The sequence below is a fragment of the Nothobranchius furzeri genome, chromosome 17 (assembly GCF_043380555.1).
Source record: "Nothobranchius furzeri strain GRZ-AD chromosome 17, NfurGRZ-RIMD1, whole genome shotgun sequence".
Taxonomy (NCBI): Eukaryota; Metazoa; Chordata; class Actinopteri; order Cyprinodontiformes; family Nothobranchiidae; genus Nothobranchius; species Nothobranchius furzeri.
Genome location: NC_091757.1, coordinates 45,609,171 through 45,634,133, shown reverse-complemented (window position 1 = coordinate 45,634,133; position 24,963 = coordinate 45,609,171). Strand labels below are relative to the sequence as shown.

The 24,963-nt window shown below is 41.0% G+C and overlaps 1 protein-coding gene across 2 annotated transcripts in view; it reads right to left on the bottom strand.

Annotated features, from left to right (window-relative positions):
- Window positions 1–21,034, bottom strand: part of sgsm1a (small G protein signaling modulator 1a) — a 44,750-nt gene extending 23,716 nt beyond the window's left edge. For both annotated transcript variants that reach the window (XM_070546483.1, XM_070546484.1), the window contains exons 1-3: window positions 20,951–21,034; window positions 20,793–20,836; window positions 5,285–5,360 (exon numbers count right to left, since the gene is read on the bottom strand). In XM_070546483.1, coding sequence (XP_070402584.1) covers window positions 5,285–5,360; window positions 20,793–20,836; window positions 20,951–20,957 — 127 coding nt within the window. In that variant the 5' untranslated portion in view covers window positions 20,958–21,034. The remainder of the gene's footprint in view (window positions 1–5,284; window positions 5,361–20,792; window positions 20,837–20,950) is intronic.
- Window positions 21,035–24,963: the final 3,929 nt, after the last annotated feature.

Here is a 24,963-nt window from a genome sequence, read left to right as displayed (position 1 = left end):
ACTGTCCCACGGATCTTAAATTTCTAAATATGTACAACTGTAGTCACAGGAACATCTAGCTGTTTGGAGATGGTCTTACAGCCTTTACCTTTTCTTTCTATTCTCCTGAGACAACTCTTTCCTACGTTTCCTCTGGTCCATGCTGAGTGTGGTACACACCATATCACCATACAACACTACATGGAGCCCATAGGCTCATCGACTGATTACAAGCTTGTAGGCATCTGTGATGCAGATTAGTGGACACACCTTGCATTTCATGTCCCTTCGGTCACAATATTTTCAGTCTTTTCTTGGGGCACCATCATTTTCGTCCAGGCCTGGTACATGAGTTTATTATTATTTTTTTAATTATTCCGTTGAAACATGTTTGAAAAACAATGTCTGACTTTCACTGGTTACATTTCATAGAATTTTTTGTTTATTTTTTCCAGGTTGAAGTTATTTCTGTGACCCTTATGGGTTTTAATTGACCGAAGGGTCTCAACAATTTTGTCCATTTCTGTACGAGTTTGCCTGGTCCTCCTCTGCCTTTGCATGTAAATACATGCTGCTGCTCACAGACACACAAAAGTTCTTTGATATAATTGTGCAATTGTGTTTTTGCAGCTTAAAATAATCCAACCATCATAAAGAGATCCGATACTTTGTCCTTATTTCCACTGGTGCATCACCTTGCACATTTTTACAGAGTTGTGCTGTGACAGTAGCTCGTTTCTTTCTGCTTTTTCTCTTCCTGTTTTCATTTGTGTCAACATTAGGAGTTTTAATTTCTCCGACGCTGCTTTGTCACATTGGATTTCCTTTCTAATGTCCCATTTAAATTACTACAGAACTCTGTTTGCATCCATGGCTTTAAAAATATCACAATTAGTGCAAAGTGGAAGAGATTTTGTTCACGCTGGAACCCAGAAATGTATCTTATTCCTCTGGTCTGATGAGTGTGAGGAGCTGCACGGTGGTGCTGTGTTTTCCCATCATGATCACACTGTGGTTTGACACTTTGAGCTGGAGGCAGCAGCAGTAACATTTGGTGGCTTATTGAGCAGGAAAAGTGTTAGATTTCCTTCAGGAATTATTATATACAGCAGCTGAAGTTTAAGCTTCTTCTTGATGAATTATTTTGCTTTTTAACGAACACAGGAGACAAAGATTTCTGTAGTATGAAAACTAATTTAAACAAACCCGACTCTTCATTATTTGTCTTTGTTTCTATTGTTTTAGATTTATTGTTGTTGCAAAAATCTGATTTAATCTCTGCAAAGCTTGGTCCACTTTAGTGTTATTTATCTGCAATTGGCAGAATGGTTTCAATCCTGGACCGCCAACATAGTTCTTGGCCAACACCGCATCTATCCAATCACACTGTAATGATGTCACTTGGAACAGTGCATGTCTAACAGGTAAATGCATTTCTCATTGGTGTAAAGCACATTGTTCCAAATTGTCACTCATGTAGACGTCTTCTTATTACTTGGACCTCATCTATGCTGGGCTGTTACCAGTTTTGTGTAAGCAGTTAGGATTAGCCACTTAAGACGTAGATGGCCTGCTCATGAACCTAATGGTTAGTTTGAAGCTGGATGAAAATATTAACGAAGATGACAAATCCAGCAGACTGGTTGATAGCCAGTAGTTTTAGTGTAAATGATTACAGGTGACATAAAAAACATGAGACTATGGGGCAAATGTTCATTTATTTCAATAATCCATCTTAGACTGAGAGACCATCTAAAGGCTCAGGAACCCTTTGCAGCTGTTGTGGGTTCATTAGCTAATTAGTGTGACACTTTGAGGTTAGACTATTTAACCTTTTCACAATATTCTTGTCTGAGACTTTGAATGTGGGGTTTATAAGCTGTAAGTCAGAATTATCACAATTATATCAAATAGAGGTTGTTACTGAAATAAATGAACTTTTGTGCCATATTTAAATTTTTTGAGTTTCCCCTCTAGTCCATACCTCTTGGAAGTAGCTGCACGCCAGCTTAAAGTGACAGTGTGTACTTTCCCTAGCGATAGGGGGCAGTTTTGTATTTTTGTGTTTGAGTAAGACCTCATGGCTGCCGCTTAGGGCCAGCAATCCCTGGGAGTGTAACCTCCAGCAAAATGACAAGCACATCAGAATCCCTTTCATCACTGGCAACGAGCGAAGAGGTAAATATGTAAACAACATTTATGAACGGTGAACGTTTTGCAGCTGTTTGTTCAGTAAATGCATTTTGTCCTAACAGGTTCCAGTAAAAGGAAATAATTGTTTAATATGGCGTCGCCCAGAGACTCAGACCCCTCCCATGTTAGACTCAATTTTTGTGGTTATTTTATGAAGCCGTCAATAATTTTCAACAACTGGGCATCATTTAATTCATTTTCAACAACATTTTGATGGATATTTCCAGAGATTAACAGTAAAAACGACACACTAGCTCTTAGGGGTTGCATGACTTAATTCTTTTTAAAGTCGACAGTCAAGTAATGAAAATCGAGTCGACTTCGACTAGTCGTTGATGACGTCATGGACCTGAAGCGGGGGTGGGGGGGTGGGGGTGGGGGTGTCAGTTGGTTCGCTGGAGTTTTTGACAATTAAAATTGCGCCCACATTTTCAAAGTTAGACACATCTCTTTTAACAACGGTAGTTCCTGCTTATATATACTGTTCCTGCTTCAGCCCTCTCCCCCCTCCTCCTGTGCCGCGGCAGCAAACTCACTGATGCGCCTGCAGCCTCTCGGAGTTCCTGCTGCTCTAAACATTAAAATAATTATTTCATTTTCTGTTCCTCACTTATGATAACCTTCAATGGTGTCTGTTTGTTGCAACCACCAGGTACAAAATCTAACTTGTTTTTATTTGACTATTTTTCTGTCCTGTCTGTTTATTATCTTCCTGCATCTGCTCTCAATCCTAAAGAAAAACTGCTACCTGGGTTCATATATATTCACCTTATGAGTTACCTTTGAACTGCAGTTCTAAAAGATCTACCGGCCGCAAAAACAGAGGAGTGTGAGCTGCTCGCCGGCTGCAGTGGGTCACCGGAGGACAAGGTGATGCGCCCCGCTCCACAGCAGCGGGGTGCATCAGGCACAAATAAAAGACAGAAACATAAAAGGAAATGAGCCGACATGACCGATCGCGTTACATTTGTTTTTGAGGTGGTGACACCTGATTTGATAATGTTACTGTGGCCGTGCTCAGGACACAGATGTCTGGAGCGCGTCAACAATCAGAGCTTTGCATGTGCACGCTGGTTAAGATTAGGATGGGGTGAGGGGAAGGTTAAATTGCAAGAGGGAAAAGGTCACAATTTGGTTAAATGTTCATTTTACGGCGGGTGTCAGTACCGACGCTCTGGCACAGCGCGTCGCCTCCGCCTCGATCCAGATGCGCAGAGGCTCGTCACCTGCTGTCTTCTCTGAGGACTGCATCTTGTCATTATCACGAGACAGCGACTAGTCGATGACAGGCATAAAAAGTCACTACAGAGCAGTGAGGTCGACTAGTCGACTAGTTCATACAACCCCTGCTAGCTTTACATGCGCCAAATTTCTTGGTTGATCGGAAATCCCAAATCTCTGTTTACATGGACACAAAATGATCCGATCATGCCACGAGTTTACACACACCAAGCATTCAGTCAGATTAAATAGGTGGAGCAGAGTTGTCATTCCTGGAAATAAATTGTAAACAAATACCATTTTGTCCGCACGTCTTTCCCCTCACATTTAATGTTCTTAATCTCTAACTTTGTGCGTTCACTTACCTTTTTTCCCCCTCGTTATGGACCTTCTTCACATTTTTACCTGTATGCTTTTGTCTTTAATGATCGCTTTAACTAAGCTACAGGCTCAGCGGTAGCTAACGCTACTGCTGCTCCACAAGAGAGGAGAGCAGGATAACTTTTGTTTACCTCCCGCCATGTTTTTGACTTGTCCTGAGTAAAGGTGGAAAGACGTCATGTCAAAGTTGCACACATGCACAGTGAGCATTATTTTACCCCAAGAATCCAAACGAGTGTGTACATGGATGTCAATCGGAATGATGATCAGACAAACCCACCTCTCTCAATCGAAATGGAATTTCATTCCGATCGGGCCGTCAGAATATTCCGATTGACATGTTTACATGAAGAATTTTTGATCTGATAGGGCATTCATTCCGATTACTTGTGTCCATGTAAACATAGCTATTGTCACTTTAAACAGCTCTGAAAATCTAGCCTGGATCATAATATCATCCTTTTCTCTTGGGCCATCAGTTCAAAAAGTTATCTTGATCTTTCACAAACTTTAATACGATGCTCAGTGCCAAATATTTAGCATTTTTAATGCTTTTATTTAAGAAACCAGGTGGTCCGGTAAGGAAACCAGTACAGAAAAACAGATTGTTCCCTTTTATGAATAAAAATATCACAAACTGTTGCACCCTGACTTTGGAATGATCTTCCTTTATCCTTACGTAGCCTTGACAGTCTAGAAACTTTTAAACAACAGCTAAAGACCCTTTTATTTAAAGCTGCTTTTGGTCTTTTATTTTCTTATTTTTAACTCAATTTTGTAATCTTTAATCAGTTTATGAAATTCTATAATTTTATGAGCTCATTTTTTCTGATGTTAATCTATTTCTGTTTTGAGATCATTATGATTTTATGACTTTATATATTTTTTGTTTTGCTCTATGTGAAGCACTTTGTGATTCTATGTCTGTGATAAGTACTATTTAAGTAAAATTTACGTACTACTTACTTACTAAACTGCATTAAACTTGTTTCATTGATAAATGTATGAAAGGTTTAACCAATTGTGTATTTTTGGGATTGTTTTAGGGTTGTAAAACATATGAATTATCGCAATATTTTGTATTGAGAATTAACATGCAAATATTGAGTTTTTCTTTTGTATATGCAATTCAAACTCTAGCCGCTAGGTGGCAGGAGATTTTACTGCCTGATGGAACATCAAGATCCTTGAGATCTCTTGATAACACTGGGTGTCTCTGGAGCATCTGACCTGAGATTTCCACTCAAATTCAGTCTTAAATATCGTCTGGCTTCTAATAGAATATATTGAATCATCTCCCGGTAATTAAAGTCCCGAAGACCTTAGGATCTTAGAATTCCTTAAAGATTCCCAGAACATGTTAACAAATAAATTTGGTGTGGTTATAATGTTTGCAATGAACATTGCTTTGAATAAATGCAGTCAGACGTTCATAGATAATCATAAATGCCACCATATGGTAACATCGAGCCAAGTCAATGTAACAGAACCAATTTATTTTGATACTCACCACAGAAGGACACGATGTGGCTGCTGTCTTCGTGAACAAACTTCCTGGTAACGGCCTCCTCCATGATCTGTTTCACCTGTCAAAGACACAGTGAAGGATGTAATCATTAGTATGCTATGGGAGGCTCATTGGTGGCGATTCCACCATTTATTCATATGTCTGAAATGGTATAAGAAGCCATCTTTAAAAGTCAAAGGGAAGGGAAACTCAGGAGTGAGAGTTTATCTGATGTGTGAGTCATCAGCTCTCAGGGCTGATGGTGGTTCATGGTTTGAACATCACAGACCCCGTTTCTGAGCTATTTCAGGTCTTTGGCAGGAACAATTGATCCAGTTGCATCAAACTGTTAAAACTAACTTCCTACTTTTATTCACAAAGAAGAGAGAATATTTAATTAATTTCACTTTGTTGTCACGACAATGTGTCGTTCTCTCCACTGACCCAAGACCCGCCACACAGGCAGTGGTTGAATCAGAACCTCTGGTGTCTATGACGACGTTCCCCCTGAGTGTGGGCTCCGTTCTGCAAGCTGAAAGGGGAATATCAGCCTCCATGTAGACACACTGATAGCTGTAATTTCCTGTCGAGATGCATCTGTCCACAATGAACATATTACACTGGTAAGTTCACCCCCCCCCCCCCCCCCCCCCCACACACACACACACACTTACAGATGGCTGTTAGTGAGGATGCTCATGGAAAATATCCTCCTCTAGCTCCATGACACACACACACACGCACGCACGCACGCACGCACGCACACACACACACACACACACACACACACAGACACACATGCATGTCAAGAGCGCTAATACGTTAGCTTCATGGTCTAAATCTTCGTGACGTCGTCTCATCTTCTTCTGCTCTATTTTTAACCCTTTTTTCTTTCAAATCTCCACACTGAAACAGTCTTCAGGTAGCACATCCATCTTCTTTGAGGCAGTTTAGTTTTCACAAGTAGCTTATTGTTTCCAATATTACGTTTTATGGTTTTAAAACTCAATCATAAAGTCCTGGCAGAACATTAGAATGCTTCTTTTTTGGCAATATTGCATTTCTGGCAAGAGATGGCTCTAAATATGTCACAGCAAACAGGAACGCCCCACCGTCAGCCTCACAAACGCTGCACTCTCACACATCCATCACATCAGTCAGAACTTCACTCATTTTTTATCAGTAAAGACATCTTTCATCTCAGCAATGATCCTGCTTTTTATTTTGTTAGGATCACTGAGAATCACACTTAAACTTCTTTATCATATTAAGACATTTCAAAAATATCTAAATGACAAATCAAAACTCAAAGATAGATACAGTGAATAAGTTATCCCACATAAAAAGATTAGAGGTCTGTTACTTTCAGCATAGGTACACTTCAACTGTGAGAGACAGAATGGAAAAATAATCTAGGAAATCACATTGTAATTGATTGTAAAGGATTGTAACGGAATGAAATGACTGTTTTCCACCTAAAAGTCATTTCCCCCTCTCCTCAGCAAGAACTAATCTGCATGAGATATTGTTCAAGGTCTCATGCATTTGCTTCTAAACTGTTTTCGTTTCCAGCCCAAGAGAAGAATGAAGACAAAGGACTCGTTCTTTTTAATAAATCAAAGAACTCTATTTTTAAAAGCTAATCAAACAAACTGTTAGTCAATAATAAAATGTGAACCAGTTTGTGAAATGAAAATATTAATTACTTTATTATAATCCTATAGAATATAATAAGTAATATAACTAAATGTTTCCACTAGAGACTGATCTCACGTAGCGTTAAGACATGACACATTGCTTTTACTGATCCAATCAGAATCTGCCAGATCTGACGGAGGCGTGGTTTTGGTGGTGCTTGGTAAATCTGTCATCTTTTCATTCGACCATAAACCAAAACATCCGAAGTATAAATATGCCCACGTCATCTTTAACGCCAGTTCAAAGCGTTCTAGAGAAGTTGTCGGAGTGGCCAATCCGTAACTTTCCTCTTCAGCCGAAAGACCAGCGACAAGCTGGATAAAATCTGTTGCATTTTACCAACCAAGCAACGGTTCCTTTCAGAATAAAAGCTGAACTCATTGACCCTCCGGGTCCATCTGAAGCTGTCAACCAACTGTCGCTTTTTACCTGGAGACAATCCAAAGACTAGTCTGTTGTACTGCTGACGCTGTTTCATCGGCTCTGGTACCGAAAGAGGGGTTCGAGGACCTGGCAGTCTGGATCTGTACGGAGGTCTCATTCTAAGGGTATGCGTGGAGCGACAAAAATGGTGTCTTATGTGTTAATGAATCTCCAAATCCAAGCTTAGCACAAAGACATCACCTTCACTCCCATCAGAACTAATCGTTTCTTCGGATTTGCTGGTTCTGAACAACGTTCCACACTACACCATTCTCTGTCTCACTTCACCTTAGTTACACCACACATTTAGTGTTTAAAGTTAGTCTAGTTTTAATTTGTTTAGTAATAAATCTTTAAACTTTTAAAACTTGACTCTCTCTTCTGTTGTCTCTGAGTTAATACGAAGTGTCACATAATCCCTGCAATAAAAAGTTCCAATCTTCTGGTTAAAAGTACCCAAATATCAATAAGATTTATTCCATAGTTCCTATGGAATCTCATGTCTCATGGTTCATTAAATAACGTGTAAATGAACCCTTTACAGATGGTGCAGAAAATAAGTATTTGATCAGTAACGAAAGTTCACCTTAGAGCTACAATGGCAAATTTGGAAAACAAATGAGCTTAAAACATTTTTCACACCTCAACGTTCTAACATAGTATAGCTATAAATAAATTGTAGAGATAAAAAAAGAAAAGAAAATAACAATAAAGTGATTCTCTCGCATTTGTCTGAAAACCTCCACCAATAACACGTTTTTGACTGAAAGCAAATATTGGACCATCCGGTTGTCCGTCTTGCTGATTTGGTGCACTTCCGCAGTTACCTGACTCCTCTGTTCATTACACACTCGCGTATTTAGCAACAGAAAGCCACTAGTATGAGAGGTTCCCGGCTCAGTAATATCAGAGAAGGAGAAACAACCTGCTGCTACCACTTCAATTTTAGGGGAATTTACCAGAGTCCCAAAAAGAAAAACACATTCTGAAGTCATGGACAACAAAATGTTTGAACCTAGAAAACAGTGACTGATGTTTAACGCTATCTCATTTCCTCCAGCATTCTGGGTTTCTGGTACCGGCAGAAGTGAGATACCCAAGTGAAGGGGTGAGTGTTTTGAGAGTGTGTTTGCATTTAAAACCTAGCTTGTTTGCAGATTCGCCATAACAGCTTTAAGATGTAACCAGATATGTGTTGGCTTAAGCAGGCTAACTATGACTAAATGGTTTGTTAGTAACCTGTTACTGTGGTGCTAGCTCAGTTCAGATCAATGACCTGTTCCCTCCATGTAGTTACTGCATGGAGCTCCAGGTCAAGGGACATTGTCAGTGATGTTGTATTTATTCTGTTTGCTAATAGTTGAAATAGCACCTTTTAGAGTCCCAGAACCCCCCAAAGTGCTTCAATCAGTCATTCACCCAAGCAAACACACATTCCCACCCTGGTGATGAGCTGCATTGTAGCCACAGCTGCCCTCGTTCACAATGACAGAAGCACGGCTGCTGTACACTGGTGCCACCGCTCCCTTTGAACACCTCCAGCGGGCAATGAGGGTTAAGTGTCAATCCTGACACAATGACTGTGACAGACTGAATGGGGAATATAACCTGCAACTTTCCGACTGTGGGGTGGACACTAAAGTCATCTTCCACCGTCACCTTCTTATCGAGCTGCTTGTCTATTGTAGATGGGCTCATCCCAGTCTTGCGGAGCAGTACAATATTCCCCAACGTCCTTAGAAGGCTGTCTGGTCTTGGCCATGGTGGAGAACGGGGTCTGTTTAAAAGCGTGGACAGCTCTCTTTTATACAGATATTGAGTTCAAATAGGTGCCTTTAATACAATTAAAGAGTGGCAGATGGAAGAGCTAAATGTAAATGCTAAACATTCCTGCCCCATTAAACAAATAAATTCTTACAAATCCTACAATGTGACTTCCTGGATTTTTTTTAACATTCTGTCTCTGACAGTCGAAGTGTCGCTATGATAAGTGGGGTAACGTAAAATCAGTGGCTGCCGAATAATTTTTTGCCCCACTGTAGCTAAAAATGCCTAAAAGTGATATTTTAGGATAGAAAACTAAACAATCAACCTACTGATAATGAAATCCCACAAAACCAAAGCTTTTGAAATGATAAGTAGTTCTCTTTTAGCTCACAGTGTATACATCTATAAATATTCACACGAAGTCATAGACATTCTCACATGGTGTGTGCTACTGAGAAATATCTGCCCACAAACACTATCTGTCTTCTCACCGTTATTGCTGAACTGATTAGTCTCATCTGTAACTGAAAACACTTGCAAAACGAACATGCTCACAAAGGTGCCCCAAATCAAAAGAAAACTCCTGAATTTAAGAAACAATCAGCAATTAGATGACATTCGTTCCACCAAATTGGCTCCATTGTTCTTTTCAGCTGCGACAGAGATGATTCATACAGCCAACACATGGGAGACAGCAGCCGTCTGATGAGACACTCAGCAGCTCAACTCATGAATACACTTATAAAAACACACGAAACACACGGGGCTTCATTCTATGGTTTGTTTCTTACTTTTTCCCCTGATCGTACCTGAAGTACAGAAACTTGATAGATTTGTCTCTCTCTCTCTCTCTCTCTCTCTCTCTGTAATAAAAATGAACTTGTCATCTGTTGTATAATTGCTTTATACAAGTTATTGATCACTACTGTTTGTCAATCACACTTATCATGAGGATGTAATCAAGGTAATCCTGGTGGAGGTGTGCAGCTTTGCACGCACATCAGGGAATGTATAAGGAGCAGAGCAGAGCTCAGAGCTGTTAGAGCTGTTTTGAAGGATTCTACCTGACGAGGTTCTTGGATTACATGTGTTATCATGGATTACGTTTTCTAACTGGGGTGTTCAGCTCTCCACCCATAAGCAACGGTAAGAGAAATGTTTTGTTCATGATTGATAACTTGTATGAATGCTGGTTGAATAAAGCCTTGTTGTTCCTCTAATATTCAAGTTGTGTTTCATTGTTTCTGGCGTCGACTTGACAACGATCCTGATTAAATAAATATAAAGTGTAAAAAGAGACTTTGAGTCTTTTAAGGTAATTAAAATAAAATAAAACATTTTATTTTAGAACATTTTTGGCGTCACGAACAGGATCAGTCAAGCTATTCCAGCAACAATGAAGTGTTTTTGGAGAAGCAAAAAGGAGCCGAGTGCTTCTGGGGAGGGAACGCCGATTCCCGTGCCGATTCCCGGCTGGGAAACGGAGGAGTTCCGATCCATTGGTGATATGTTAAGGCAGCGCGGTGGACGCCCTGGGCCGTGGGGAGAGTTAAATGGAGTGGTCAGCCCCGCCGTGGTGCTGGACCGTTTGACGCGGATAGAAGTTAAAAAAAAAGCGCCGCTGGCAGGAGTGAGAGATATGATGTGGCTTTTTGCAGAAGCATGGAAAAAACAGGAGTTAGAATTGAGCAGTTGTAGAGAGCGAGCGGCGCAGGAGAAAATCCATGCTGAAGAAGTTGAAAAATCATGCTCAGAGTTTGAGCAGAGAGTGTGTGTGATGGGGAAAGAGCTAAAGCATGCTCAGAATGTTTTGGATAAAACGCTGACTTTTGTGTCTCGAGCGCAAAGGAAGGAAAAGAAGCGACCTCGTAGAGCAGGTCCTGCTCAGATCCGGGCGTTTGTAAAGAATGTTGGTGAAGATTGGAACCCAGAGAAATGGAACGGGGATCTTTGGGGGGATGATGAGGAGGAGGAGTGGGCGATTAAACCTGACCCACCACCTCAGCCCTTGTATCCATCATTACAGGGGATAAAGATGTCAGAACAAAGACCTATTACTAGGCGTCGGCGAGAACAGCAAATTATTCCACCAATACTGGTAGATATGGTGGATGATCAGGGACGGCCGGAACTCGATGAGGCGGGTAATATAAGAAGGATGTTACAACAGCAGCCACAACCCGCCCCTAGGCTGCTAACAACGCTAGAGGATTATTCACAAGATGAGTTAAATCACATGAATGGGAAGCTGAAACAGCGCCCAGGCGAACCAACTGACTCCTGGCTTAATCGCCTTATGGAGGATGGCGCGTGTGATATAGCCATAGATGCCGGTGATGCCATGAGATTTTCAGGATTAAGTACTGATGCACAGATAAATGCTGAATACCGGGCTACAGTCCGGGCATTGCCAGCTGATGAAGATTTCAATGTGGGGGATGCATATGCTCTGGCATGTCATGTAATCTATCCTACCACGGCGGACTGGTCTGAGATTAAAGGGCAATGGCAGACAGTGAGAGATGCCATTCAGCGGCTCACCAGACTCACTATTAGAGAGCAAGTGGCTCAAAACGGGGGAGCTGGAGTGGTGGACTGTAACATCTCTAAGGCAACTAGAGATCACCTCATCAGACATGCCCCACCACATTATAAACCCATGGTGACCAGCTTGTTGTTTGGCGCGGCAGACCAGACTTTTGCCGCGATAAAAGATCGTCTTGGCGAACTCACCACGCTGGGTGATTGGTCTGAGACGAGGAGAGAGGGAGCTAGAACTGAAAATAAACCCAGGATTGATCCACATTCAAGGGGTCGTAAAGGGGGGGCAATGGGCCCCTCTAGAACAGATCTGTGGAGGGCACTGCGACAAGCGGGAGTGCCGTTTGAGGAGATTGATGGATTGCCCACTAATGCATTGATGGAGAAATGCAGCCAAATGGGACTGAAGGTCCATTGTCAGTTCAGACATTGTCCTGAAAAGGACGACAGGATGTCTGTGTCAGAATTGGTTGGAATGTTGCAGAATGTGATCAGGGAGGTGGCGTCGAAGCCTGCTGAACCTTCCGCCCCTCCCAAGGAATCTTCAGAGGAGGAGAGTTCAGATGAGTGTTATCAGGTGGCGGCAGTGAAGCGTAGAAAGAAAAAACAGCACCGAAGGGAACATGATGATGAATAGGATGAAGGTCAAGCTCAGGTTGTTGCCAGTGCCTCAGGATGGTCAATAAATGATATCAGACCACATGTGGAATTACAGATTTATTGGAAAAAATCAGTACAGACAGTAATGGCATTGGTTGACACTGGGGCGGAGGCCTCGGTAATTCATGGCAATCCTGATAAAATAAAGGGAAACATTGTAGAAAAAGGAGTATCAATGCTCCACGAGCAAGTGGCAGACGTTCCAGAAATGGATGAAGTGCCTTTTGAGGTAAAACCAATCCAGGATTCTCCTGTGAAACTGGGGGTAAGATGGAGCGAACTCACCCCAGAGCAGCAGGAGCGAGCCTGGTTCACTGATGGTTCCTGTCAATATGTGGCAGGAACCAGGAAATGGAAGGCTGGGGCATTTAACCCTGGTACACAACAAGTTATGGAACTCACAGGGACAGGAAAGAGTAGTCAATGGGCGGAGTTGAAAGCAGTACACATGGTAATAATGGCGGCTGGGGTGCAGGGAGTAAGTATTTATACTGACTCCTGGTCAGTAGCCCAAGGAATGTTAACTTGGATGCCAACTTGGCATGCTACACAATGGAAGATACATTCAAAAGAGGTTTGGGGAGCTGACCTATGGAAGGACATTTGGGAGAAATGCCAAAATATTCCTGTGTCAGTATTACATGTGGATGCTCATACTAATAACAATGATCCTGAATCCCTGCATAATCAGACTGTAGATAAGATAGTGAAAATTCAGGCTGTAAGACAATCAAGTCCTGGATTAGCCAAATGGGCTCACGTTACTGCTGGACATTGGGGTGTGCAGGGAACATTGAAATGGGCGAGGGACAGAGGAATAGATCTCATCATTGATGATATTAAAACTGCCATAGAAGATTGTGAACCTTGTCAACATCAGAAAAAGAGAATCCCTCGACATATACAGGGACAGATACATCGAGGTAAACAAGCGGGACAGTGTTGGCAGATTGATTTCATTGGACCATTGCCAAAAAGTAAAAACTGTAAGTATGCATGCACAGCCGTGGATACGGTGTCAGGGGTACTGGTGGTGCATCCGTGTCATAACGCCAATCAGGAGGCTACATTGAAATGTCTGTCATTAATAGAGACCTATTATGGACTACCTTTGCAGGTTCAGACTGATAATGGTACCCATTTCACTGGAAATAAGATCAAAGAATGGGCAGAGAACAACGCGGTAGAATGGATCTATCATGTAGCATATCACCCGAAAGCTAGTGGACTCATTGAGAGAATGAATGGGTTACTGAAAGAGAAACTAAGGAAACTATCGGTTACTAATTCTTTGGACAAATGGAGAGAAAATCTGACTAGGGCAGTACATCAGTTAAATAACAGACCCGTGGGGGATGGAGTTACTCCACTGATGCTAATGGTTGCCAGGGCAGGAAGGGAAACAACTTCTACTGACCCTCCTATACGAATGTGGAAACTAACTTCTGAGGCAGAACTCCCTGTTAGAGCAACTGCGGGCTCTGTGGGATTAGATCTTAAAATCTTGGAAAGCATCACTTTAGTAACCAATAAAGTGACAGTGGTAAAAACAGGATTGGGAATTCAATGTCCACCAGGAACTTATGCTCATGTGTGTCCAAGAAGTGGTTTAGCTTTGAGGGGTCTAACCATTTTAGCTGGGGTAATAGACTCAGACTATCAAGGGGAAATAGGTGTGGTGTGTCAGCATACAGGTAAAGAACCGTTGGTACTGGAAAAAGGAGACAAGATAGCTCAGTTAGTAATCAAACGGTGTGTAATGTCCAAAGTTGAAGAGATTACTAAACCTACCACTATCACTCAGAGGGGTGAAACTGGGTTTGGATCATCAGACTTTACTGCGGGGGCAAAAGTGTGGGTGGAGCAGCTCAATGGTCCTCCCAGAGCTGGAGAGATTATTGCACAGGGAAAAGATGCTGTGGTAAGTGTATTGTTCCCCGGAGAGGAAAAATGGATTAATATTCCGATAAACAAATGTTACAGGAGAGAAAATTAATGCTTGTCATTCTATCTGCAGTTTTGTATGTATCCCATAGGCGGGTGTCTGAGTGACGGTGGTTGACTGGGTCCCCTTCCCCTACAAAAGGATTGAACCCTTGTCGAGGCGATGGATGGGCTCCGCGGACCTGGTGGTGTCGGATGTTTGGTCATCGTCCTCCATGTCCTCGCTGTCATCGCACTGAGGGCACATTTCTGTTGGGGGCTCACGGAAGGACAAGTGTTGGAAGAAGGGGTCATGGGCCATCTGGAATTGGTTAGCAGTATGTCCAACCGCACTCAAGGCACATTCACATGCAGAGCAAATGACGCTTGCTACTTGGGAAACCTAACATCTACCGGTAAGATGTACCGGTGCAGAGGATGTCTTAAAATCCGAGGAAGGGTGATCAGCCCGGGGGTGTTGGTTCAAGGATCAACAGTAACCTTTAATTCTGCAGCGCGCATCTGTGCATACCATCAGGGGAATGGTACTTGCATACAAAATGGCACAAATTGGAGTATGAAGGTTGATCGCGATTTCCGGATCAGGAATGGAACTGTAATCACAGGAGGATACGCCTATTTGTACATATTCTGGGTGCTGCCCGACACAGCCAGAGCTACGCAGACAGCTGTAGCTCCCCTGGTTCACACTTGTCAACAAATGGGACAAATAAGGGTAGCCGAATATGTGCGATGGACTGTGAAATTCCCTCCTATTCCGCCTTGTAACAGGAGGAGGCGAGCATGGTATGACACCGTGCTAGGAGGAACTGGAACTTTGTATGGTCTGGCTAACACAGCAGACAATGAGGTGACACGAACTATGCTGTCCAACACTGGAGAATACACCGCACAAGCTGTCACCAAGACTGCAAGATGGATGCCTTCGACTGTATCTAGTCAGTTAGAAGGAAGTGATGTGTGGAAAAGTGTATTTAAATGGAATCTAAAGCTTTGGAATGAAACTTATGATGCATTGCATAATTTGTCACACATAGGTAATTGGACAGTCTGTTCCTTGCAGACTATTCATGCTGAGACACAGAGAAATAGGTTTCAAATACAGGTAATGAGTAATAACTATCATGCATGGCGAACATTATGGAACATCAGTAGTTCATTATGGCTACAGCTACATGCAGAAATGACGATTTGTAATAAATCTATGTGTACTGGATACTGGGATCAGTATAATATGACATCAGTAATGACTGTGTGTAGATATCAGATACTGCCGGTGATAACCACTAAAGGGTTTTGGTATCTCCATGTTAGTGGAGAGTGGTGGGATGTTAAAACAAATCGAACATATGAAGTAAAACACTGTGATGAGACTGATAAGGGTTTAGCCTGCCCATTGGTAAAAGGACATAGCAATCCATGTTTCACTGATTCAAGGGTCGTACTCTGTGATTGGACTGTCACACCCCCAGAGGAACAGTTTTGGCAGGTGGGTCCTAACACCTTATGCGTGGCTACAATGACCAATTCCCCACAGGTACCTTCAGTTCCCTTTTCAGGTTGTCTCAAGGGTATACATATGTGGGAATGGAATAACGTGACCTATTGGTTGAGTAATTACACTGTATCTAGTCGGCTGACTAAGATACAATGGGAGGTTTTACACTCCCCTTGGACACTCTCACTGGAACGATTCAAATGCGCATTGGATGGTTCCACTGAAGTGGCAAAATTGATTGACTCTCATAGGTCCAACCTTTCCAGGCTCATGGTGTCTACTCTTGTGGCACAAGGGGAAATAAAACATGTTGCTACATTGATTGAACAGGCTTCCGCTCATCATTGGTGGGATATATTTACAGGCATGTCGAGTACCGCTAATAAAGTGCTAATTCCACCTATGATTGCAGCATTAATTATAATCAGCATTCTAACATTGTGTAATCTTATTATTTGTTGGTATGTTATTCGATTAAGAAGAGAAATAAATTGGGTAATAATGCAAAGACTACGATGAAAATTAAAGTGGAACTACAAGGTATGTTATAAATGACGTTGGTTTTGATGGGGAAATGGTGATGGATCCATGATGTTACATAAATTAGATGAAAAGTTCAAGAGTGGAATGTAATAAAAATGAACTTGTCATCTGTTGTATAATTGCTTTATACAAGTTATTGATCACTACTGTTTGTCAATCACACTTATCATGAGGATGTAATCAAGGTAATCCTGGTGGAGGTGTGCAGCTTTGCACGCACATCAGGGAATGTATAAGGAGCAGAGCAGAGCTCAGAGCTGTTAGAGCTGTTTTGAAGGATTCTACCTGACGAGGTTCTTGGATTACATGTGTTATCATGGATTACGTTTTCTAACTGGGGTGTTCAGCTCTCCACCCATAAGCAACGGTAAGAGAAATGTTTTGTTCATGATTGATAACTTGTATGAATGCTGGTTGAATAAAGCCTTGTTGTTCCTCTAATATTCAAGTTGTGTTTCATTGTTTCTGGCGTCGACTTGACAACGATCCTGATTAAATAAATATAAAGTGTAAAAAGAGACTTTGAGTCTTTTAAGGTAATTAAAATAAAATAAAACATTTTATTTTAGAACTCTCTCTCTCTCTCTCTCTCTCTCTCTCTCTCTCTCTCTCTCTCTCTCTCTCTCTCTCTCTCTCTCTCTCTCTCTCTCTCTCTCTCTCTCTCTCTCTCTCTCTCTCTCTCTCTCTCTCTCTCTCTCTCTCTCTCTCTCTCTCTCTCTCTCTCTCTCTCTCTCTCTCTCTCTCTCTCTCTCTCTCTCTCTCTCTCTCTCTCTCTCTCTCTCTCTCTCTCTCTCTCTCTCTCTCTCTCTCTCTCTCTCTCTCTCTCTCTCTCTCTCTCTCTCTCTCTCTCTCTCTCCCTCCCTCTCTCCCTCCCTCCCTCCCTCCCTCCCTCCCTCCCTCCTGAGCTACTGATCAGCCCTCAGAGGAGTAAGTCTGCTGAAGCATCTGAGCATAGGCAACCTGTGGGTTTCTATGGAGATGTCACGAGTCTCGCCACGGAACGCTTTCTGCCAAAGAGAGGCACAAAAAACAGGAATTCATCTCTCTCCTAAACAAGAACGACTGCAGCTCCCCGCCTCTAGAAGCACTGATAACACCCAGAACTACGGCGATGATGTCGTATCCCAGTGGGTTCATTCAGCATCACTAAAGCAAGAATCTGACCCAATGGGATTCTTTTAAAGTTTACCAACACATATCCTCACTTGAATTTACAGTTCCAACAACGTGGGTGTCGCTACAGCAGCCATTAAACACCACTATTTGAGCAAAGCTGGATGAAACGAATCACTACAGCTTGAAGGAAGCAGCGACGAGATCTACTGAGCACTCCAATTAAGTCCTGCAACAACACAGCCAAGATAATGAAACACAGATAAAGACTCAGTCTCTAGCCTCAAGCCTTCATCATCCATCATCTACAGGGCCAACGATGAATGAAAACCCTCTAATAATTAATCATGACTGACATTCATGCAAATGAGTGTATGCAGAACAGGCTGCATGGACATCTTCATTTTATGACCACTTAAGGGGACAAAAGCTGTGCAGGATGTTATTTTTTATAAGTACAAGGCTGACCTGCTCATTAGCATACAGCAATGATCAAAACCACAATGTGATTTAGTTTGATTTATGGTGCATTTCCTGTCTTCTTCCCTCTAAAACCTCATTATGAAAATGTTCACCCACAGGTCAAATTATAATAACAGTCTCAGAGTAATCATCTCCACCTGTGTGCATGGCGGCAGTTTTATCTGGTGATTTCCCTGCAGGACGGATACCGTGCATTGATGTAGAAGCTTCAGACAAATGAAACTCGAATGACTTAGCTCTAAAAGTATGAAACAGGAAACGTAAACGGCGCTGCTTTTTTTACCCGCTCCTTCAGCAAATACAGGTGTGTATTTGTGTTAATGTGTGATTTATAAAGGAAAGGGCCCAGAGAAGGAAGAGAGGAAGCGAGACACTGTGACGCGGGCGGACAGAGAAAGGCTCTGAATCAAAGCCGAGGTAAATACGAGTTCTTATTCAAACCAATTTCTGTGCCAGAGGGTAATTCTGCTGCAGCAGACGCAGAGCTCTCTGGATAATGGCCCACATCCAGGTACGTTTGAGCAGACTGATGGCATAAAACCAGCTGGACAGGGAAGGAGTGTAAACACACACCATGCAGACGCAATATGGCACAGCCCACATCGAGCAGAAATACTCCAAATCCAATGGAAAATGCAAACAAACATTGTTTTTTACATCCATGCATGCCAATGCTAACACATCCCCATAAAAGGTAAAACTGATGTTTTTTAAGCATATTTGAGCGTGCAAATATTCTGAAAAGGGCCAACAGATTAGAGCAAGAACACTGGGACGACACCTAAAGAATAAGTGGATTTCAAGCTAATTATTCATTTAAAAGTATAAATGTTTGGGTTCCTGTGGAAAAACGCTGAGCACACCCTGTGCCTCTGAAGCAAATACTGATACACTGAGAATATCCTGTAAAGTTTTTGACTAATTTTGACAATCTGAAATAAATCGATCCAAGTTTATGATGACCTTTGCTTTGAACCGAAGCCAAATAAACACGTTTAGCATTTCAGTGACTCAAATCTGAATTTTGGCGTTAAATGCATTGAAAATCCACAGCTGAGACAAAATGCTGACTAATGTTCTTGTTATTAAAACTCTTGAGTTGGGTTTAATTTCCTTGCTGTGGATTAATGATGATATCAAGGGGAGGTCTCACAATGCAGACGCCACCAGTTTACTCTCCATCTGCAGAAAACCTAAATGTCAGTACATCTTCATGTTTATACAGAAAGCAGTTTGAATCATGGGAAAGGTCTGGTTTCTGCAGATAAGGCTGCTAACAGGATGCAGAGGAACACAGATTAAACCAAAGTCTTCATTTAACATGAACCAGGAATGGTCGTTATGTTTTTGTCTTTCTTAAGCAATCTGAAATTAACATTCACAATAGGTGAAAACGTGTTGATCTGGATTTGTCTGACCAGTGAAAATCATTTGCAACAATAAAAGTTAATTTTCCACGTCTTGACTCGAGGCCACAACAGTAGGAGAGCAGAGATTAGGTTGGAGCGCTGCCAGAGTCGACGGTGTTCAATAGAAACACACACCAAAAAAAAGAAAAACTCAACAGAAAACACCCCTAAAAGACAATGGAGTGAACTCTGGTTATTTTCTGTTAGGTCAATTATCTCATTTTAGCACAACCTGAGGATTAGATGTAGCTCAGGACTGAATCCCAAAGCTGTCAACCCATTGAGACGCTATCTGGTGTCATTTAAGTTGTGTTTCAGTGAGGTTAGATGCTAACAAGGCCGATATCTATCTATCTATCTATCTATCTATCTATCTATCTATCTATCTATCTTATACAATAAATAGTTAAACAACAAATATGAACAATATGCCAAAGTAGAACAACAGCTACTTCAAGGCTACATCGGCTAAACAAGACATCATGTGGGAGCAAATGGATTTATTATTATGGTCTTTTTTAGCTGGTGATATTTCATTTTGCCATTTGGTCAAATATGCATGCTCAAAGGACAGTACAAGAACTAAATGTACTTTTGTTTTACCGTCTGAAGGACTAAAACCCTTTTCACATCTAATAAACAAGAAGTGTGAATGCCCTGCAAATGGAGATGTAATAATTCAGGTCATGCTAAATAGGTTGAGGAAGGGCTAGCTCTCTGTGTGTGATGAAAGCGTTTAAAAAATAAAAATAAAGGAGATTAAAAACGGTTATTAACTCCTCTAGATAGATGCGAGGCTGTGTGTTTTGGGTTATGAGGATTTAAGTCGCCAACACACAAGATGTCCTTATAGCAGAACTTTAAGAGTTTTTATGAATGAATGAGGATTTTTTCCATCACTGGATTTGAAATAAACCGAAATAAATAAATAAACCGAAGATAGTTTACATCGACATTAATATAGATAGTTTAAGGTTTCTGATTATCTGCGTCGCTCAATATTCAACCATGAAAGCTTGTCGAGGTTTGAATGTTGGGCTGACTCGCTTATCCCGATGTTTCATTCAAGATCTGCTTTTTACTCTGGTGGGAAACCCAGATAATCACACACACACACACACACACACACACACACACAAACACACACACACACACACACACACACACACACACACACACACACACACACACACACACACACACAACAGAGAAAAAAATCTGTTTCCTCTGGTCTGATAACACAAAATGAAAGAAACAGAGTTTATTCTAAGTAATAACTGTACTTAAAAACATTCATAATGTTTTAATAATGACTATTCATCCAGATCCTGGGGAGACAGCAGCATCAGCAGGGCTTTGTTAGGGTTAGGGTAACCTGGAAGCAGCGTGTTTGTTTTTCCAGCAGGATAACTGCTGGTGTGATAACACCCACCTCCTTCTTCACGGTGCGCAGCAGCTTCTGACGAGTCTCTGCCTCTAAAATCACAAAACAAGCTTTAACTCACTGAAAAATCAAACTTAATCTATTATTTAAAACGACATAATTAAAATTGTTATTATTATAATGAGTTCATTTTCCCATTTTCCCACCTGCCATGATTGTTGCCAATGGATCCTTCCTCCTTTCTTCCCAGTACCAGAGTGCTGGTTTTCCACTCAGTTGAGTCTCACGACTCCACCTCTACTGGACACACGCCCCTTAAAGACGCACGCTCTGCTGCTATTGGCTGGAGCGCCAGTCAGCTTTCAAGTTCAATGAGCTACATGATTACCAACCTTTATGTTTAATATCAACATTCATTCTGAGATTAGATGTGATGTTTCTCAACAAAGGCTGATTTGTAGGATAATATATATTCCAACCGCAGCTTTATTGACAGTCCGCGCACTGCGTTCCAGCTTCCTGCAGCTTTTGAGTAAATGCTTTGTTTTACCGCCATCTTGTGGTCAAAATGAGAAACGACACATTCTGTGAGTGAGTATTGTGTTGGAGTTTTATGGGATACACGCAAGAAAAGAGCTACCGTTAGCTTTAATTTGCGCTTTAGATACATTTTACTGAACTTGAATTCTTTAAAATATCACAGATTTAATTTTGAAGTTGCACATTTATTCATACATTTAAAAAAAATTAGAATCCTAACTGTGTCTTGAAAATATTGCATCAATGTGTAAGAAACAAAGCAGAATAGAATAGAGATTTGTTTCTAATGCATTGATTGGAATCTACACAGCTCAAAGTCAAAATGGACAAGGTGTTTTAGAGCACATTTCACACACAGAGACAACTGAATGTGCTTTTTAAGTGCAAGGAAAACGGCAAAAATATAAAACCATACATATTCAAAATGAACAAAACTATAAATTTTAAAGGCAATGTGACAACATAGTAGATTTAAGAATAGAATAGAATAGAATAGAATAGAATAGAATAAAGTAGAGGTGAATGTCATAGAGTAGAGACAAATGGAATTGAATAGAGAAGAGTAGAATAGAGTAGAATAGAGTAGAATAGAATATAATAGAATAGCGTAGAGTAGAATAGAATAGAATAGAATAGAATAGAATAGAATAAGAATGACCCACACTTGTATAGCGCCTCTCAGAGTAAGGACTCCAAAGTGCTTTACACTACAGTGTATCATTCATCCATTTACACACACATTCACACACTGAATCGTGTGGCGATGAGCTACGAGTAGCCACAGCTGCCCTGGGGCGCACTGACAGAGGTGAGGCGAGAATAGAATAGAATAGAAGAGAATGGAATAGAATAGAATAGAGTAGAGTAGTATTGTATAGAAAATAATTGAGTAGAGTTGAGGGGAATAGAACAAAACAGAAAGAATAGAATAGAATAGAATAGAATAGAATAGAATAGAATAGGTAATTGAGGGCACTCCCACTGAGTCACCTTGCACCACAAGCGGCTAAAACATAAAGGATATGGTAAATAAAAATAAATAAAATTCAAATGAAATTCAACATTTCACAATACACAAATAAAATTTGATTAAAAAAAGAAAATACCAAGTTAAAAGTCTGAGCAGTCACAGTGCAGAAGGTGCAGCATAAGAAACAACAGACTATACCCGAGTAAAAATAAAATAAAACACCAACACAGGAAGTATAATAGACAACAACAGAATGAAAACATGTCCAGATCAGCTTGGTAAAGGGTTAAAACTAATTTAACATTTCAACACAGGGAGGTGATGATTAAAGTGTTTAAAATGCAGTTGGAAGCAAAAATAAATAAGCAAGGATGCTTCATAATGTTCAAGAGTATATTTATCAAATAAAAACACATAAACAAAGCTGAACATACACAAATAAAATGATCTATATCATTTGTGTGTAGTGGACAGAACAGTTATATTAATACTTGTCAGTAACTCATACTGTCCAGAAGATGACAGTAGAGTAATGTCAGCTTTCATCTTTAAATAGAGGAACAAGTAAATCTAAATAGATCTGTTGTTCAGCCTTTAACAGAACACAGCAACAGTTTTCACCTCTATATGCAGCACACAAGTGAGAGCATGCACTCAGTAAAGTTAGACAGAACATGAGCAAAAGGAGGCCCAATAATCTAGAGTGAGCTGAGGCATCAGGGCCTAGGGCTGTGGCTGCAGCTCTGCCTGCAGCTCTGAGCTGTCAGGAGAATCAGGAGGTGAGAAGTCAGAGTGATAACACAACATGACAGCCTGAAAGCAGTGGGCCTGGACCCTGCTTTACATCTTGAACCCAGGATTCCCTCTCTGGAGCGACCATCTTTAGATCGTTTGTGTTAATAATTTCCTTAGGTGTCATGACTGGACATCTGCCTCAGTAATCAGCAAGTCTCTGCCGGTCATCAAGAGAAAATCAACATTTTCAGCGTATTGGTGTCAAAGGCAAAAGTCAATGATGATGCATGTGGAAGAAAACTCATCGGAGAGGAGCGCTAAGGCTGGGTGAGATCTGTGTGTGGATCAGGACCATCATGGTCATGATTAGAGTCGACGGGCTCCAACAGGCAGCAGAGCATCCGATACAGGCTCCTGTCAGTCTGATGTTCTTCTGCTCCGGTTCCACAGCAGATTGACGGGAGGAGAGTGTGTTTAGAAAGTCAGATGATTTGTTCCTATGTTGTCAGGGGCCCCTACCCTTTGGCAGAACAACTGACTTTTCTTTCCTCAGCTGATCGTTTCTCCAGCCTTTATTCACTCCCTCACACATCTCTTCTGTGTGTGCATTTAAATGTTTCAGATCAACACATTTCTACATCAGACAAAGACAAACAATCAAACAAACAGCAAAACTTGAGTGGATACAATAGACATAAAGGTGGATACTGAAGGTAGTTTTCAAATTAATGTATGTGACTGTTACATCTGCTGTAAACTAACTGCTTTTCAAACACGGTGATGGTGGTGTGATGGTCTGTGGTAGTCTGGCCAACCATGCCAATGCTTCCTTATGGGAAGCAAAGGCATCGTCCTCTGTGTAGATTAGACCGAGGGCGAGTCTGGCAGGCCTGGCTAGGTCTGGGCTGCTTTGCTGCCTCAGGACCTGGACACATCCTGCTCTCTGCACTTTCTGAGAGATCTCAATCTGTTTTTGTCAACATTTGGACTTAACTGAGGTTAGCATTACCAAATGGTTTAATAAACTAATTCTGCAAAAAGCATGGCCAAAATGTCTCCACAGAGAAATGAAAGGATTGTCACCAGTACCACAAACATTTAAAGTTACTTTTTCATTTACAGGGTCAGGTCAAGGTCAAGGTCAAGGTCAATTTTTATTTATAGAGCGCATTTACAGCAGCAAAGCTACAGCCAAACAGGGAGCTAAAAGTAATTTTAAAAAATGGATGGATATAAATAAATTATCATTAAATATAAATAAAACTAAAGCAATGATTTTTGGTAATTTAAAATATAATACAGAATTACCAATTAACATTGATGGTGTACCAATTGATAATGTGAGTGAAAACAAATTTTTGGGAGTTGTAATTGATAGCAAAATTTCATGGAAACCCCACGTCAGACACAAAAACCAAAATTTCCAGAAGCCTCGCAGTTTTGAACAAAGTGAAACCATACCTTGATAAAGATGCACTTCGTACTCTGTACTGTACCCTGCTTCTTCCATATTTTACATATTGTGTGGAAGTGTGGGGAAACACATATAAAAATACAACTAATCCATTAGTCACAGTACAGAAACGAGCACTTCGTATTATTCACAAGGCTGGTTATCTAGATCATACTCAAAAATTCTTTCTTCAAGCAAAATTACTAAAATTCCAGGATCTGGTTAATTACAATACATCCATAATCTTATACAAAGCCTTTAATAAACTTCTACCTGCAAATTTACAAACTATAGTTGAAATTCAAGAAAGGGTTTATAATGTGAGAGGCTTTGGAGAATCCAAATGACCTAGAACTCGAACAACCCGCAAAGGCTTTTGTGTGTTTGTATGTGGTGTGAAAATCAGGAACAGTCTGAGTTTACAACTGAAACAATGCAATAACACTCATAGATTTAAATCCCCCTACAAACAGTTGGTCTGGTCACAGTATACTCAATGATGGTTTTAGTGTGCTCTGCAA